The sequence below is a fragment of the Lepidothrix coronata genome, unplaced genomic scaffold, assembly GCF_001604755.1.
Source record: "Lepidothrix coronata isolate B3197 unplaced genomic scaffold, Lepidothrix_coronata-1.0 Scaffold150, whole genome shotgun sequence".
NCBI lineage: Eukaryota > Metazoa > Chordata > Aves > Passeriformes > Pipridae > Lepidothrix > Lepidothrix coronata.
The window spans coordinates 1942726-1960113 of NW_016690330.1; the positions used below are offsets into that span (position 1 = coordinate 1942726).

The 17388-nt window shown below is 36.8% G+C and overlaps 2 protein-coding genes across 14 annotated transcripts in view; one reads left to right on the forward strand and one right to left on the reverse strand.

Moving 5' to 3' along the window:
- Positions 1 to 3246, forward strand: part of LOC108504019 (exosome complex component RRP43-like) — a 9354-nt gene extending 6108 nt beyond the window's left edge. Inside the window, exons 7-10 of the mRNA XM_017828577.1 lie at positions 20 to 92; positions 154 to 317; positions 2580 to 2686; positions 3107 to 3246. Coding sequence (XP_017684066.1) covers positions 20 to 92; positions 154 to 317; positions 2580 to 2686; positions 3107 to 3222 — 460 coding nt within the window. The 3' untranslated portion in view covers positions 3223 to 3246. The remainder of the gene's footprint in view (positions 1 to 19; positions 93 to 153; positions 318 to 2579; positions 2687 to 3106) is intronic.
- Position 3247: 1 nt separating this feature from the next.
- Positions 3248 to 17388, reverse strand: part of SUPT20H (SPT20 homolog, SAGA complex component) — a 33468-nt gene continuing 19327 nt past the window's right edge. For 4 of the 13 annotated variants that reach the window (XM_017828598.1, XM_017828599.1, XM_017828596.1 and 1 more), the window contains exons 16-23: positions 16716 to 16833; positions 14356 to 14464; positions 13964 to 14122; positions 11930 to 12242; positions 10796 to 10950; positions 8541 to 8596; positions 5284 to 5389; positions 3635 to 3763 (exon numbers count right to left, since the gene is read on the reverse strand). In XM_017828598.1, coding sequence (XP_017684087.1) covers positions 3663 to 3763; positions 5284 to 5389; positions 8541 to 8596; positions 10796 to 10950; positions 11930 to 12242; positions 13964 to 14122; positions 14356 to 14464; positions 16716 to 16833 — 1117 coding nt within the window. In that variant the 3' untranslated portion in view covers positions 3635 to 3662. Of the gene's footprint in view, positions 3764 to 4591; positions 5102 to 5283; positions 5390 to 7104; positions 7225 to 8540; positions 8597 to 8632; positions 9912 to 10795; positions 10951 to 11929; positions 12243 to 13963; positions 14123 to 14355; positions 14465 to 16715; positions 16834 to 17388 lie in introns of those variants that run through there. The other 9 variants (XM_017828602.1, XM_017828600.1, XM_017828609.1 and 6 more) reach the window with 8 other exon arrangements.

Genomic DNA, 17388 nt, shown 5'->3' on the forward strand with positions numbered 1-17388 from the left:
TACTTCCTTGAACGGGTAGTCCTAAGCTAAATATTTTGCTTGAAATCAAGAGTACCATTAACATAGCCAAAACTCTGATTGATTTTTGGTGGGTTAAAAGAACAGCTTAAATATTTCAGTAGTCTTGGACATCTTTAGGCCTGCTAAACCTAGCAATGTTTAATATTAGACCACTGTAATTTTTTTATCTCTTCAGTACAACTGCCATCGGTTATTATAAATGAAGAAACTGGTTTATCAGAAGTGAATTTAAAACAGAAGACTCCTTTGATTATCAGAAAGCATCCAGTTGCCACATCATTTGCTGTATTTGATGAGTAAGTTCATAACTGTTTTGTACTTACGGAAACAACTGTGTCTGTAAAAGTTTGAGTGAAAGACAGAGGATGCTACCAGTGATGCTTCTGGTGATGCTATTTCTAGTGATGAGTGTGCAGCCTCAGGCAGTGCTATTTAACTCGTCTTAAATCCAGGCCTCTCTTGTTGAACTGACCTGTAGTTCTGTGATATGAATGAGTATGGAGAACAAAACATACATAGCTTCTTCCTGTTACTTGAAGCAGAACTGTTCCCCAACCTAAAAGATATGCTTAAAAGTACAGGGTAGGTATTGTTTTAGGTTTTTGTAGTATCCGTGAAATGAAACCATGTTACCAATGCAATTAATGTTTTAGAAGCCTATGTAAATAACTGATATAAAAGATGGTATTTTTTGAACAGCTTATACTAATGATGTAGTCAACAGAGCAAGTAAGAAGTAACACTCCAGTTAGAACATAACCTCTGGATAACTGAAAATATAATTACCCAAGATGAAGTATGACCAGCATTCTTAAGTCATTGTTCGTATAGGAAAATAATCGAATTATGAGATTTCAAAATAATCACATCTGATAATTTACTCTTCACCTGAAATTGTTTACTGGCTCTTCATTAGTCCAAGTATGTTAAGGATATTTTCTGCTGCTGTTTAGAAGAAATGCAGTCATTTCTGGTGGCATCCATTTGAAAGCAGAAAATGACAAGAAGGACAGTGCTCACTGCACTATGTAAGATTTAGCTCTATTTAGAGATATCCATGATTTATGGCACATTAATCTGTATTCACAGAAGTGATTAGCAGAGCCTTTCACTCAAATAAGAGATAGGGTGGGGAAAGCAATTAACTCAAATGTTGACCAAGTGATTACCAAAATGAACCAGAACACCATTTTATCAGTACTTTAGAGTGCCTGTGTTAATTGCTTTAATACCAGTTCTGATGGGTCTGAAGTTTGATGTAGACTGAAAGTGAGAGAGGTTGGGTAACATACCAGACAGACACACAAATCACACTTACTTACACACAGATGAAAAAACTGCCTTTGTAAGAAAGCTTTCCGTGCATGTCTCGGGCTTTGTTTCCTTCACCGAAATCAACTGTTGCATCAAACAAGCTACTTAAGTCTCCCTTGAGCTCCTAAAACTAAATATCGAGGGGGTGTGTGCCTATGTTGTGTGGTTTGTTTAATTCTCATTTATTAGTTCTACAGCTGTTAACACAGCCCTCTAAATAAAATGCTTTACATATTCTGCTATTCAGAGGCATTTTTATTCTTTATAAAAGCCCTCCTTAAATAAATAAAACTTGTAGGTTACTGGATAGTGCGGCCATGGGTGAGGAGCACTGGTGCAGAATGTGGTGCAGCTCCACAGCTGGCTCCTGGGGTGTTGACATGTACATAAAAAATAAATGATGCATTGAACTCTTCACATCTCCCTGCATCACACAAAGGGCTGATGTGTCACAGTGCATGCAGTAAGACTTCAAAAAGCAGCATTTTTGAACAGCGTAGCTAAGGACTTATGTTTTTGTTACTACTGCTATTAAATGGCAATCTGAAATATTGGTGAGGTTTTAAAGTTCAGCTTTAAGTTCAAGTTTTATTTGTTGAACAAAGTTGGCTTATAGTTAGATCCTCTTTTTTTTTCCATTGATTTTGCTCTATTTTTAACTTAAATGGCTCAAAAATAAGAGTATTTAATCTCTCAAAGATATGCATCATGTGATGTATGACAAATTTATTTTGGATGCCTTAAGGACAGTCAAACACCCTGTAAATCCATTTTTTTAACCATTCCCAGGCTGAGTGATATTAGAGTTCTCTGACAAGAAACTGAGAACTACTTTGGTGAACTTACCATTGGAAATGAGTTTTGCATTAAGGTGGAGATTAGTGCAGCCTACACCCTGTATCAGTCTTCGTGTAACTACAAAATAAGTGACTGCATCCTTCAAATGGTAGTTTAGTGGCATTTTCCTCCAAGACACGGATGTCACAAATCTAGGAAACTTCAGGCATAAAGCTGCATTTTCAATAGACATATGCACTTGATTATGTGGAATTTCCCATATTTTTTGACTTTTTAATTTTTTTAAAATTGGTGCACTTTGCTAAGAAAACAGGTAAGCCTGGGCACTAAATCCAGCTGCAAGTATTTTGTAAGACTACAGTAAAAATTAATGTTACGTGTATTTTGCAGTAATGTTAATGAAGCAATATGTACAAACATGTCTGCATGCATTTTGCTTTCACAAGCACAGTACTCATTGTTGATCCGACTGCTGAAGAAGAAGATTTAGCAACTGGAACAGTCACCATTGTCACTGATGAAGAAAGCAGATTATGTTCTGTCCATAAACCAGGTACTTCCAGACTTATTACAAAGAAACCTATGGAGATGATAATGTTTAGGTCAAGAAAAGACTATCTGCTTTGTTTTGTAAGATTTGGGTGCTTTATAGTAATGGAGTGCCTGTTCAAGTACTCATTAAATTACCTGCTCTTGAAAATAGTTTTTAAGATGGTGGCATGACTGAAGTTCAAAAAGAAGTCACAGCTTGACCTACATACAGTAGAGGACAGATATTGAGCATGTCTCCTGTTACAGCTCTAGTTTGTTTCCGTTATCTTTGCCTGAGGCTGGAGCTGGGAAAGCTGCATGCTCCCTATGAAAGGTGTTGCTCATAAGAATTACTGTGTTAATACTCTTATTTGGAAATCACATTTAGAGATACATAACTGAAGTATAAGTAGAAAATCAAATTGTTCCCTTTAATTTTTAGGTGGAAGTCTTCTTACAAGAACCAAGCTTCAGGACTGTATCACCAGAGCAATTACAAGACACAAAGAAGTAAAGAAGCTGATAGACAAAGTAATAAAAAGTATAATGCCCAAGTGAACAAAAGGAGAGAGCTTTTCAAAAATGGATTTGTAAAAATTGTATTTGTTACAGTGTTCACAAACCTTTTATACTAAATAAACAAATACCAATACTACCTTTACAAAGTTCATTTTTTCTAAAATGTTTTTCACCCTATGTACAGAGCTGTTGAGTGGTAAAAAATACAAGATAAAACATTCTGTTAAAAAATTGACTTAAGGAAACCAGATCCTAGCTGCTTTATAGATGGAATTTCTAGGTTCTGTAGGGCTGGCTTCCAAAATCAGTTCATTTTTTTAGTGTAATGTCAAAAGTTAATTTTCCCACCAGTAATAAAAACCACTGATTTAACTTTAAGCTTTCTCCTTATTAATCTGAAAAAAATCCCCTTTGAACCAATTTTTTGGGGAGGAGGCAAGTCTCATGATTTTGGAGGGGCCGGTGTGCCTCTTTTCCTTTTACTTTTTGAGTGGCTGCCTGAATGCTGTTGATGATGCAGGTGAGCTGCTTGTGCTGCTGCCGTTGCCATAGCCATTTGATGCTGCAAGAATCGCAACTGCTGCCATGAAGGAGAAGGGGGAGAAAAAGCTTGTTAGTGTTGACTATAAAGCTTTCATGTCAGGAAGAATGAGAGGAAGGTGGGGGGGAGAGGGGAAGGTAGAAAAATGAGGAAGCACCAGGTTGACCAAAGGAATACACCATGTACTGGGGCAGTGGGTACAGTCAAGCAGCACCAGTGGCACAGAAACCTGCTGAGGGCACAGCTATCATTTTATATGTGTATGTGCCCAGCCTTGTTTCTTTGCCCTTTCTCTCCATTGCAGTAACTTCAGTAACTCAGCAACTTCTGTGAATATTTAGGTCACATAGCACATTTTTAACATATTACCTTCTCAGTGTATGCATCGCATGTATTTTCTGTACAAATTACAAAGAGGGGACTGTGTGCTGAAAAAATATTAAAATATTTTCATAAAGTATCTGGATGACAGAATGGTAAAAGGAATGCTTCGTAGAGCTGTTGCTTCCACATGCTGATTGTACCAGTGCTATATTTGAACTTGCAGGTGCTTACATTCATGCCATTTTAAAATCTATTGGCATCTGGCAGAGCTGATTTAGATATGTGCCACAAGCACCCCTTGAATGTTTTCGTATCAGGAAGGTGGATGGCTTAAATGAATAAAAATAAATTCAGTGCTCCAAGCTGAGATAACCACAGATTATAAATCTTGCATGATGGTTTGCCAAATTCATGTTTGTTTGTTTTTTGTAATTTGTGAGACCATAGTGACATTAGTTAAAGAAGTCAAAAGGGCAAGATTTTTGATTTTGGAGCCAAGAATTGTATTTTTAGTTTTTTGGTTTGTTTGTTTGTTTTTTAAACACAGAGTGAAGTTGCTGGATTACTTGTATCTGTTGCTGCTGCTGCAAGGCTTGTTGTTGCTGTTGCAAGCCAGAAGAGAGCTGGAGTCTCTGCTGAGGAAGGCTTTGCCCAGGTCTGTTCATGGCAGAGCCAAGCTGAGACAACACTGAGAAAGGAGAACGGGAAAGCAGGCTGGTCAAAGAGGTCAGGTTGAGTTTGTCAGGGTGGGGGAAGGAAGACATAGGAATACAGTGTAACACAGGAATACAGGAAAGGGGGATCCATAGAATTAGTTTCAGAGTCAAACTGGAAACAGTGCAGAATAAGGTATACATGCTATACATACTCTGTTAGAACATAGTTAGATTATGAAGTGCTTGTGGAGGCACAAAGAGGTTTCTCACAGTGGATGTTAAGCACAGAGTTAAAGAATTATTCCTCAATGAAGTCTGGCATGGAAGTTGCCTGCATTTTCTTTTTGTATTAAGTGTAGCTTATTTTCGTGTGATACAATCAATTGACTGCACTTAACTGCCGAATAAAATAGAGAAGTGCATGCGTTAAAGGTCCAGTATTTCTTGTGTAATTCACATGCTGATAATCATTAAATTGTTCTGATCTAACACATGACTTCTTTAAGACCAAACTTCATTTCAGTGTGAATTTATCAATATACACATTTAACTACAAAAGGAGGCTCAGCAAGCACATACCTGTGGCTTGAGGTTGCATAAAATTCCCTACTCCAGTCAGGTTAATTACAGCAGCTTGTTGGGCAGATAATGCCTGATCTTGATTGGATGGACCTTGGTCAGACCCCTAGCAAAAATGAAAAGCTTGATCCTTATTACCAAACTTTGGTATCAATGAATAAGCAAACAAAGCCAGTGTGAAGGCAAACTTTTGAAGTGCCATTTAAAAACATTTAATGCTATGTCATCCAGTGCATGTAGATGTAGCAGTCACTACAAGTAGAACAGATGCTGATTGCCCCAAAACAGCTTTATTTTGGCAGAAATGGTACTGCACCTGTTACCCTGCAGAAGTCCCATGTAGTTGTCAACTTCCTTCCCTGCAGTCTAGGAGAGACTGCACTTTATGGTTGTAATCTTAGGACTATTTCCTATCCTACTCCCAGCCCCAGAGTCTTCAGGTGACCCTGAAACCATCCATGTGCAAAGGTCCTAATCAATCAAAGTGTGCAAAACCTGACACTTTACTTTCCCATGCTCGTATTGTGCCACACGGTACACCTTAATTTCATAAAAAATACAAACCCTGCTTTTAAAATTATATTTTCAGAACAGAGTAGTTCTCAAGTAATCACTCAAATGGAGTAAGTGGAGTCTGACAGTATCTCGTGAAGTCAAAGGGTGCTGAATAATGACCTCTTCTAGAACTTAAATTATGCATTGATTTAGAACATAGGGAAATAAAGCATTATATTCACAATCCAAGCAAGCTGCATGGCTTATCAGTCAGATAAAGAGCTGGTGCATTCCAGGATTTGTGATGCTTTTTAACATAACCGTATGATATAATGCCACTAAGATCTAAGTAAAACCATACCAAAAGATTGCACATTAAGAAGACACCATCACCTCAGTGATGACTAAGACTTACAGAATCATAGAACCACCATGTGGGGAAAACCCTAAGAATGACATGAGAATACATATATTCTGTTGGTAGCCACGAAAATTGTTGGTCTTTTTGGGCTTAGTTTGTTTCCACTAAGCACTATACACCATAAAACATCTGAGACAGGCATCTTGTTTATGAACAGTCTACAGGAACACAAGTGAAATTATTATGACAAACTTCAGTATCCAGTAGAGACTATTTGGTAAGCAGAAGTCTTGCATGTCTGGGAAGACGAACACAAAAGCAGAGCAGCTAGTTTTCCCAAACTGCTGCATCAGTGTTGGTAAAGATTTTTTAGTGCAGGTAGAACTAACCACTCAAAATTTGTCATTTTGATAAAAGGTCTCGAGAACAAGACTTTAGACGTTTTCAATGCTTAAAGCCTTAACACCAATTACAAGCAGCAGTAGAGCAAATGCCTTAAGATTACAGCATTAAAGCCAACTGATACTTCCTTTGGTGCAAAGAAAATTCTGTTGAACTACAGCAGTGAGGATTGTAAGCCAACTCACAGCAGTGTAAGTAGGAAGTTTTAGTTAACTCTGCAAAAATCCTGACAGCGTTTTTTTCTCTGTTCATCTGATGTATCTGCTAGTTATGATAAACGTTAACACTAAGCTGATTTTACACCACTCATACAGTAGGCTGGCTCTCTTCATGATAAGAGTTAGACAATGCTCAGCCAGTTGTTTTGTTACAGCTCTTCTATATAGGACACAAATAAAGGAGTATAACCCAGTTAGCAACAGAGCCACTGCAGTCTTTGCTGTTTGAGAAGATTTAGGAGGAAGACTTTCCTCCCCCTCTGCTACAGATCTGTTGGGGAAAGGCTCATTTACTTGTGAAGATGGGGAGAATAGGAGAAACAGTTTCATCCATGCACCCCAGACTGAGGGAGGTTCTCCCTGTTGCTGAGGACTACAGGTTGTGGGCTGCTGAGATTGTTGCTGTGGAGAAAACTGTGATAGCTGCTGCTGGAGTGGGTTAAAAATAAGTGAACCACCTGGAAGCTGCTGAAGATTAAAAACAAAAGGCATAATTCAAACTGCTGAGTTTCCCACTGTTCTAGGATGAACATAATATTGATAATGACATACTCCCTAGAGGTTTGTTTTTTGTTTTGTTTTTTAATTCCTTTAAAATCAATAAGTTTACAATTGCTGCTGTTTGTGAAAAAGTCTTATGTTCTGAAAACAAACCTGTGTGCAATTATAGAGAGATATGTCCACAGAAAAATATATTTTAATTATTCTAATTAAAACAGTATTGTACTGATACTGAAAATGTAAATGTTAGCCTTCAAAAGCCCTGCATATTGTTTCCACTTTCAGAACATTCCACTGGATTTTAATAGATAGTGAGACGGCCTTGATTCCTCTCCCTTACCCCAGCTTTAATTGCACTGATTTCAGCCAAATATTCTTGGTGTATATGGGTGGCAGAGCTAGCTTGAAAGGATGTACTTCAATGTGGAATCACACAAATACAAGCATTTAGATCTATAGAAGTGCTCTACTCTGGCATAATTGCCTCCTGTGCCTCCCTTTTCCATGTTTCTGGAGTATGTTACAGGAGTGGGAGAAGGAAGTGGCAAAGCTACAGCTGTTCTTTCACTGGTAATAATTTTTTGAAGCATGGTGCAACACACACGGAACACCGTAGCTGCAATTCTGCACCTGTAACTGGCAGCTGACTTCAAGATCCGGAAACGCCAGCCAGTTCCACAAACAGTCCCTGTTCTGCTTTTAAATGCAACTCTGACATAATAAGCAATATTCTGCTCATGTTTATATTTGTATGTATGCTTAGTGGAAAGAAAGCATTTACAGACATTCGAAATTCCCTATCCCACATGAGCTTCTATTTCCATTACCAGAAGCTCTTTAAACCTATTACTGTACTTACCTGGGCATGCTGAGCTCAGCTTTTAGGCATTCTATGTGTAACCCTCGAGTGATTCTACTGTACTGTTTTGTACAGTATAATCATAATTTCAGTATAGAGAATGATTTGCAATAAGATCTTAGGCAAATCCTGAAAACAGAACATCGTATTTTAGCATTAATCTTTTGAATCCAAATGTCAGCATTTTTAGATCGTTACTGAAAATTAACTGCTTTGTTCTGAGCTAGGAATATAATTTCCACCTGGTATCTATGGATGTAGCTTTTTCACTTATTCTAAGCATTTTAAATAAGCAATTAAAATTTACAGTAAATGGTCTGACCAACTGGCTCCAAAGATCTGTGTGGGGCAGTGCAGTAAACAGGTCTCTATAGAAAGATAAGAAATTATCATTCTTATTGTGTCCAAGTATATCAATTACCTGTAGAAGATTTAAGGGCCGAAGATTTGATGTATTTTTCAAACCAAAGGGGCTGCCTGTTAAAGAGAACATCTTTTCATTAGTAGGGAGGCTTTACTCAGTTATATTTGTGAATTGCAATATACCTTTCCACTGGGACTATTTCTAAACATTTAGAAGTTGGAAAACTGGCAAGTGTAAATTTTATACTTAATACAATGCTGCATTTTCCATAATGTAAAATTCATAGTTATTCAGACTCAAAGTACAAGAGAGCTATATTGCTACTAAACACTGCACCTTGTAACCTATAACTTGCTAATGCATTTACACAAAGGTGAATGGAGAACCCTAGCAGTTACTCTTCAGTGATTCTTATTCTGCCTTTAAAAACTTTTACTGTTTGTGCAGTAAATGTAAAAAACTCCATGGTCTCAATGAAGTAAGACACTCTCAGTTTATCAATTTTTAACAGAAAACAATCCCCCACAAAATCTGAGCAGCTCTCCAGTAAGCCAGCAGCTATCAAGCAGAACTCCTAGAGGTCTCACACAGACCCATCTCAGTTCACTACTCCCATCTGTTGTGTGGGCGACAGCACAGCATGGAAAAATCTGTGACACCAAAGTGGTAAAGGTTGGTAGTGCTTGAAAGGGCAGAGTTAGACTAAAAGTGAACCTAGTGAATTGAACAAATGGTCCAAAATTCAATAACACTGAATTTAAAAAAGACAAATGAACAAATACAAACTTGTAACTAGCTTTGTGTCTATACAGCAAGAAAGGACATGAGAAGTTACAATAAGTCACAAACATATCCAAATCATCCATATCACAAACTACAGAGCACACAAAAGAAAAGAACCTCTTCAGAGAGTTTACATTTATAAAATTCACTGTCACAAGATGCTGTAGGTTCAAGAAATATAAATGGGTTCAGAAACCAATTAGATAAATCCACAGACTAGAAATCTAGCATGGGATATTAAGCACAAAGATCCATGTGGATATTCTTCAGCTTAGAAAGTCTCAAAGCTGTAGATTGCCAGAAGAGGTACAGTTGTAGAGAAGGGATGTTTTACTTCACACTTTTGCCTCATCTTAAACTCTTTCCTCAGTATCCTCTAATGGCAACTGTCAGAGACAGAATATAAACTAGATGGATTTTTGGCCTAAACCAGTAAAGCCATTCTTATGTTAATGTAATGCTGTTGCAAAAAAATACAGATAAAAAACAGGCAGACCTCATTTGGGGAAATGTTAACAGGAATGTTGTAAAAGAGATGAGATGCATTTACTCTGCTGTGCTCCACAGTGGTAAATCAGCCAAGCTCAGGCTTGTGTCCAGTTTTGGTTATCACATTTTAAGAAGGATGTAAGCAAATTGGACAGTCTAGAAGAGAGTGACAGGATTATGAAAGGTTTGAAAAATACGACCTATCAGAAAGAGAAGACAAATGTGGGACATGACAGCATGTTTGATATTTAGAAGGTAAAGAGAAAGGGTGAACGATCATTTTACATGCCTGAAAGGTATAGGAGAAAAAAAATAACTTGCAATTAAGGAGATGCACTGTAATTAAAAGGAAACAATTTACATGGATAATAAACTACTCCAAACAGCTACTGAGGAAGATTGGAATCTTCTTTAGTGAAGGTAAAGACAATTTAGATAAACATTGGTTCCATATGGTTTAGACAGATTTGACTGTCTTAGCATAAGGGATGGATATCTTGAAGTCTCCTATCATTCTCATTCTGTAATCATACACTAGGGTTTTTTTTCTTTATTATATGTTCAGAAAAAATAAACTGAGAATTTAAATTGGGCTTTTAATATTTATACAGTCACATTTGAAGGCAATAAGGAATTACTTAATTGTTGTACTAGAAGAAAGTAGTACCAGGGACAGAATAAAATGCCTCACACATTTAAAAAGTGAGGCCTCTTTCTAAGTTCAGTCATGCCCTTTTTCTGGCAGTCATCATTATCAAAGTTGCATTTGAATTTGGAGTTTCTCTCAAATTTCCTACTGAGCATACCAAACAATCCGGGTTTCGAGTGTGTATCCCCCAGTCTAGCTCACCGAAAATCAACTTCAAACAATCTCCAACATAGTCTATACTTTGAATGCAAAAACACATACGTTATTCCTGAGCTCCAGCCATCAAATCCACAGTCTATTCCCACAGTGGCCACTTTCGTCCATCTTTCTCACAAAACGTTCCCACATTGTCCCTATCTGAAGGGTGGCTTTTTAACTGAGTCACACTGACCTGCTTGAGAGGCAGACTGCATTGCAGCGGGCAGCGCACTTGGTACCAGACCTCCTGATGGTAAAATGCCACTCAGATTTATACCCGCAGGGGCAATGGCACCAGTGTTGCACCCCAGCATAGGGTTTGAACCACTCATCAGTGACTGTGCTCCACTGTAGAAGAGGAAAGACAACACATGAAACCCAAGTGGCACGAGTGAATCTGAGTAACTACATTTTTTCCCTCTGTCTCATGGCAAGTAAATCAATTGTTTGTTGTGAATGGGATTATGGATAAAGCATCAATGCAGTTTAAAAAAAATTGTTTTGCCTAGAGCATAACATATTCTCAGCATGTACAGGTTTTTTAATTCTATGGTATCAGCTAAAGAAAGTAAACCACAAGCGGTTCTTTTATTCTAGAAATACTAAAAGATCAAGAGTCTTCAAAATGGTTGTACTACCATAAAAGGAACAGGTCTGCATTTTCTTTTTGCCCTATAGAAAATATCCCCAATTTATCAACAGTGATCAACTGCTAAACACCTTAGATGAATAATTCAAGTGTCTGATACTTGCACTGGCGCACACTATGTGTCTTACACTGACTATCTTAACTGCAGAATTTCATTTAGTCTAAAAAGCAGTTCATGTTATACCACACAAATTATTCTTGACAGCATTTATTATTTTCTTTAAACCACAAAGTGAGTTTTAAGGTCTGAAGAATGTTTAACCTCAATGCTTGTTTAAATTGATCAAAACAAATCTGTTTCCATTTTTCATTTAAATTGGTCTGCATATGATATTCTACCTCCTCTCTGATTAATAAAAGCTTTCAAAACCTTTGAGCAAAACCTCAGAAATCAACCGAGATTAAACCTTAAGAAATATGACTCCAAAAAGATTAACGTAATAAATGTCTTTCTTAATATTTTTTTCAATATTCCAATAGTAAGTGCCTTCTATTTGAGAAATAAAAATAGTTTCTAGTGGCTCTTCACTTTATAATTAAAAAAAGTGAGTGAACTTCTTGTATTGCAGATCCTGAAATATATCTACCCTAATGGATGGTGGACAGTCCTGGACTACTCTCCCCCTCCCACCAACCAACCCACGGCAAATTAGGAAACCATCATAATAAAAGACTTACCACACAGAGCCCACTACATTGATGAAGTTAAGTCCTGCAGGGTTTGCCATGACCTGGGTGGAGGCTGTTCCTGTAGTAATGGATGTTACCATGGTGGAAAGAGGAATGGTCATTACAGGCAGTGCCTGGCTCAGAGACATTTGCTGCTGAGCAAACGGGGTTAACAAAGTGGGCTGAGGGGTGAAGCCTGAATCTTGGGGAGTAGGGGTGGCAGAAGGGGTAATAGGAGTTGAGCTCTGAGCATCAGGAGGGTGTGGGGTCGATGAAGGGGTGTTGGTTGGAGTAGGAGTAGATGGTTTAGGAGTTCCAGACCCTGCTCATTGAGAAAAATAAAAAGTGCTAGTTTGTTATAAAAGGCCAGTCCTTTTTGTATAATATGGTTAATGGAATCTTACTTAGCAGTGACAATTTGTTCTGTTTTTTAGACTGCAAGTGTTCTACATGGCACGAGTGTTGCATCACGCACTCATTGTTAAGGATGCAGTATAATCACAAAGAAAACCTGTTCTCCATGCTTCATTCCTTATGGCACACACTGATTTGTATCCTCCTTTAAGGCTTCCATAATTTATCATACATTAAGTCATAACTCCATTCAGGAATACTTACAAGTTCTTAGTGCCACTTTAACCTAATTAATGTTTTTGTGCTAGACTGTTAAATAAATACTATATATGCACTGTCTGCACAATAGCATAGTGTTAAAAACATATGGAAAATGACAGAGCCAACAAAGAACACGTACTATTTCCATCATCATGGGGCTGATCTAAATTTCATCAGATAGTTAAACTGCCATTTGCCAAATATGGACCAACTAAAAAGCAATTATTTAAGAACCAGAGGATAATACTGCATCTTTAAAAGCTACTGTGTAATTCCTTCTGCTTGAATGTAGCATGTACAGCTGTATTTCTTGTGGATGCAGTAGCCAAAGTTTATCATTAGAAAAACATAACCCCCCAAAAGCTTGAGCTGTTTTTTTTTGTTTTCTTTTTTTTTTTTAAAGCTTTCATGTCCTGCAGAAAGAAAGGAAATAAATGTGAATGGTGACCAGAGCCTTAACGTAACAACTGTGTGCAGCAGATTTACGCAATTCATAGCACCAACATAATACCAGAGTCAATATATTAGAAGAAAACTTTTTATAAGTTTTCTTTTTTTTCTTTGTGCAAAACAAAAAGTTACACCTTTTGAGCTACCCAGTTTTTAAATTATTTAATGCAAAAAGCATATTATAATACTGTGCAGGATACTGAAACGTGCAGTGTACAATTATTCGTAAGAAGACTGAGAAACTGCAGATATGGTTTCCTCTTTGTATAAATCTGTTCATGAAATGGCTCAAGACGCATATGTATTTTAAAATTTTTTTATGATCTATAGCTATGATTACAATGAACCTGACAATGTTAATGAAAATACTTAAACTGGGACATCACTTTTGATTGAAATTTGCATTTTAACACCTCAGGATATGGTGCTATTATCATCAGCATCACCACCACACTTGTAATCAGCAATGATTTGTAAAACAGTGTAGGAGTGTTTTTAAAAAATCATCTTATCGTTTATTGTATTATCACCTTGGGACTGATCAGATTATATACATACATAGATACACAACTGCACCAGCTCCTATAACATTTAGTAAACTAGATGCTTAAATTATGTAAAGGCAAACTGATCTAACATACTGGTTTTACATTGGAGGAAAAAAATCTACACTTTGGAATTTTATCTCATCACATCATCTACCAGCCTTTCATATATGAGGAGATCACACTAATTGCATAAAATGTATTAAAACGTATACACAGAGGGTGCATACATATATATACAGAAAACAAACACAGTTACAATAAACAGAAATTACATACAGTGAACAAGAGACCTGCCTAAAGCTGCACAACTTATACAATTTAGGGTACACTGTACACTTAAGTTTCATCATTCCACAGGTTAAGAAGTTTATCTCAGGAAGCATTTATACAAAAGCCTAAGATTTAATGGAGAATTTAGGTCGTGACTCACTTTGTGAAGAGCTCGCAGGAGACATGGCAGCTGGAGAGAGCATGTTAACTTGATTAAGATCCATAGATTGTTTCCGAGAAAGACCAGGAGGCTTAGAAGGAGGAGGAGGAGTTGGGGATTTTAGATGGCCACTTGACTGTTGTGAACTAAAAATATTCCCTGAAAAAGCATAATTAAAATATATTATTGTTCTGTGAGTGCAGATTTACTCAAATATTTGTTAAGATACACTTTTGTGACCAATATAATCAGAAATAAAAAAAAAATTATATATCTTCTCACAGATAAGATTCTGGTATTTTTTTAATTAAATCTTTACTAAAGGGATATCCTGTGATTTTACAACAGGCAGAATATGTAAAAAGGAGATGCTTGAGTCAATAAATAGTTACCTGAAGAGCTACTTAGTGAACTTGAAGGTAATTTGATAGGAGGAGGTTGGTGTTTTACACCTTTCCCCAGCACTGAAGACTGAACAGAACCTGATATGCTTTCTGGCTGCTGGGAGGAAAGAGAAATTAACACTACCACAGCAATGATGTGAGCTTCCACACAGTTGGCAGAAAAGACAATTCAGTTAATATGTATTAAGATACCTCAAAACTACGACAAAATTCCCGTCATACATTTCAGATTTTTAGGTATTTATTTAAAAAACATAACCTATGACCAACTCCCTTTATCTAAAGTGTTTACGATCAAGAAGCAGCATGAAAGTGCTGGCAAAAATTTAAACTGAGCAAATTAAAGTAATTAAGGAGTTTCACTTTTATCCATAATTCTGAAATCCTTCTTAGTAATTTTCACAAATGCAAGAGTGACAAATGCACTTGAAGTAAATGAATACTTTGGTTTTACTTGAAAAATTGCATAATTTCATTCATTCTCTCTGTATATACCTGCCATTTCCAACCAAGATAGATTTAAAGAAAGGGATCAGAATTCCTGATTCTAGCAGTAGGATTTTAAACACATTCAGCAAAAATGCACAGAAATCAAGACACATTTCCCCACTGGTTTCAGTGGGATCAAAACTTCATTAATGTTTTTGACCCTTTTTATTTGTTCTTAAAATCTACTTATCAGGCTATCTGAACATAAATTAACTTCAGCTACTTGAGTCGGTAGTTTGCAGTCACTCACAACAAACCAAAATCCATAATTCTAATAGCTGACACTGTCAAAAGACTCAAGAATGAAACATATTTACAGTTATATATAGTCTATGTATTTTTACCTATAAATTTTTACCTATGTGTATTTTTCCATAAATGAAAGTAATGTCTAAACAAACATAAGGCCCACAAACTGCTGAAACTAGAAAACGAGGCTGTTGACATGGTGAAGGGAATATTTCAATGCTGGAGCCTAAATTAGATGTGCATGGGTTAAGAAATCAGATCATTCTGCATTGTGCAGAATCACCCTTTCTGGTAAGCTTAGCTTCCACTGATTCTCAGTAATGAGAGTCCCTATATGTGTTTCTAATTCCTTGCTTATAAAAAAGAATCTTATGAGGAAAATTTTAAGGACTACCTTTCTCTTCTTCTACTAAAATCTGCTTTCTTGGTTTTGAAAATAAAGACTAATGGCCCATTTCAAAGGTAACAAGATCACTGAATACAGTAAACCTGAGTAACTTTGGTCCAGATTTTGGTGGGGGCTTGTACAGGCAAGACAAGATGACTTCTGCAAGTACCCTCCCACCCCAAGTTATTATATGATTTTAATGCATATATACATGTGCATGTACATGCCTGTATGTGTATACACATAAACATTCATATCCCTTTCTGCAACTGCTGGCCTTGGAATGCTGCTGGTCTGGCTGACACCAAGAACTACCTCTTTCACAGCAATGTTGTAGGAGTTTAAAACTAGGTGTTTAGGCGAGGATGTCACTAAGGAAATAGCCCAACAGATACAACTCTCATTTACTACTTGAAGCCTAAATACAGCTCACTGCTAAAGTACTGAATCTGACCAACAAAGCCAGAAGGAGAATGTAAAACAAGGCAATGCCAACCAGCAGGAAAATTTGGGAATGCAAGAATTTATACTGGAAAGGTAGAAATGTGTGTGCATGCAAATATACACATTTTAAAGTTCTTGGGGGGTTTTTTGTTTGCTAGTTTTTGTTTTGGGGTTTTTTGGTTTTTTCTTCTTGTTTTGTTTTACGTTTTCCTCTTCAAAGTAAAGAGAAAATAATTTTAATTTCTACAGGTAAAAGAAGTTTAGCTACTCCATCTCCTTCTGTGTTTACTGACCTGCAAAATAAAACACATAGCTGCATTTTACTATACTGTTCTGTGAAAGGTTCATCTGAACAGGGGAAAATGCTAAAACAAAACCTTGGAGCTAACTACACTATACACAGCCAAAAACCCCCGAAACATCTAGAAGACAGCATTTGAACACTGAAAACATAAATGCTTTCCTTTAACTTTTCCAATGAATGATCGTGACCACAACACATTTAAAAATTCGTTCGCGATGACATTTTTAGGTTATTTTACTTTTAAATGTCGATAGCAAAGAGAACCCTGAGATTAGCTCAGTTGGTTAGAGCACATGCTAATAACGCCAATGTCACGGGTTTGATCCCTGTATGGACCACTCACCTAACAGCTGATGATCCTTGTGGGTCCCTTCCAACTCAAAATATTCTTTGAAACAAACAGAGCAATCTCTGAAATTCTAACAATTCAATAATCAAAGGCAAATAAAACCATGTGTGGCTTAATAAACTCACTTCCATTTCCTTCCCTGGAGAAAGATGACTAAGATTGACTGATCCACTTGAATTATGAAATATTTTCACAGGACATTTAGCTTCACTTTGTACTAACTCCTGATACTGATTCACTACCCTGAAACAAAAAATGAAGACATAAAAAGATTAACAAGTTTTAACTTCTAAAGTAGATACATATATAAAACCATATAATTGCATATGTTACGGTCATATATTTTATCTATTATGTAAGCATATCTCTATATAAAATAGATATGCACATATATAAAAAATATTTAAATCTCTATGTATCTTTCTACATTATGTTCCTGGGCTTTTAGGTTTATTCCATTTTAACTTTTAATCCCGGTCTTTTTTTTTTTCTAATGCAAAATACAGTGTAAGAAACACTCTTCTGGAGGAATATGGAAAACAGTAGATAGAGCAGTTCCCTTCCTGAAAGCAACTGCAGGTCTTTGGGATGTCAGTGGGGATCCCATTCCCTTCACACAGGCCCAGAATCTTTTATAAAGGTGTCTCTTCTGCTTATGCTTCCTGTGCAACAGTCAACCCCTCCTTTAACTTGAGGTCTATGTCAGATGAGGAATCTAAATGCAAGGGATGAACAATCACTCCTCTTTGAGCATCACGACAGACATTTAATAAAGCACCAATAGCATCAGGCAAACAA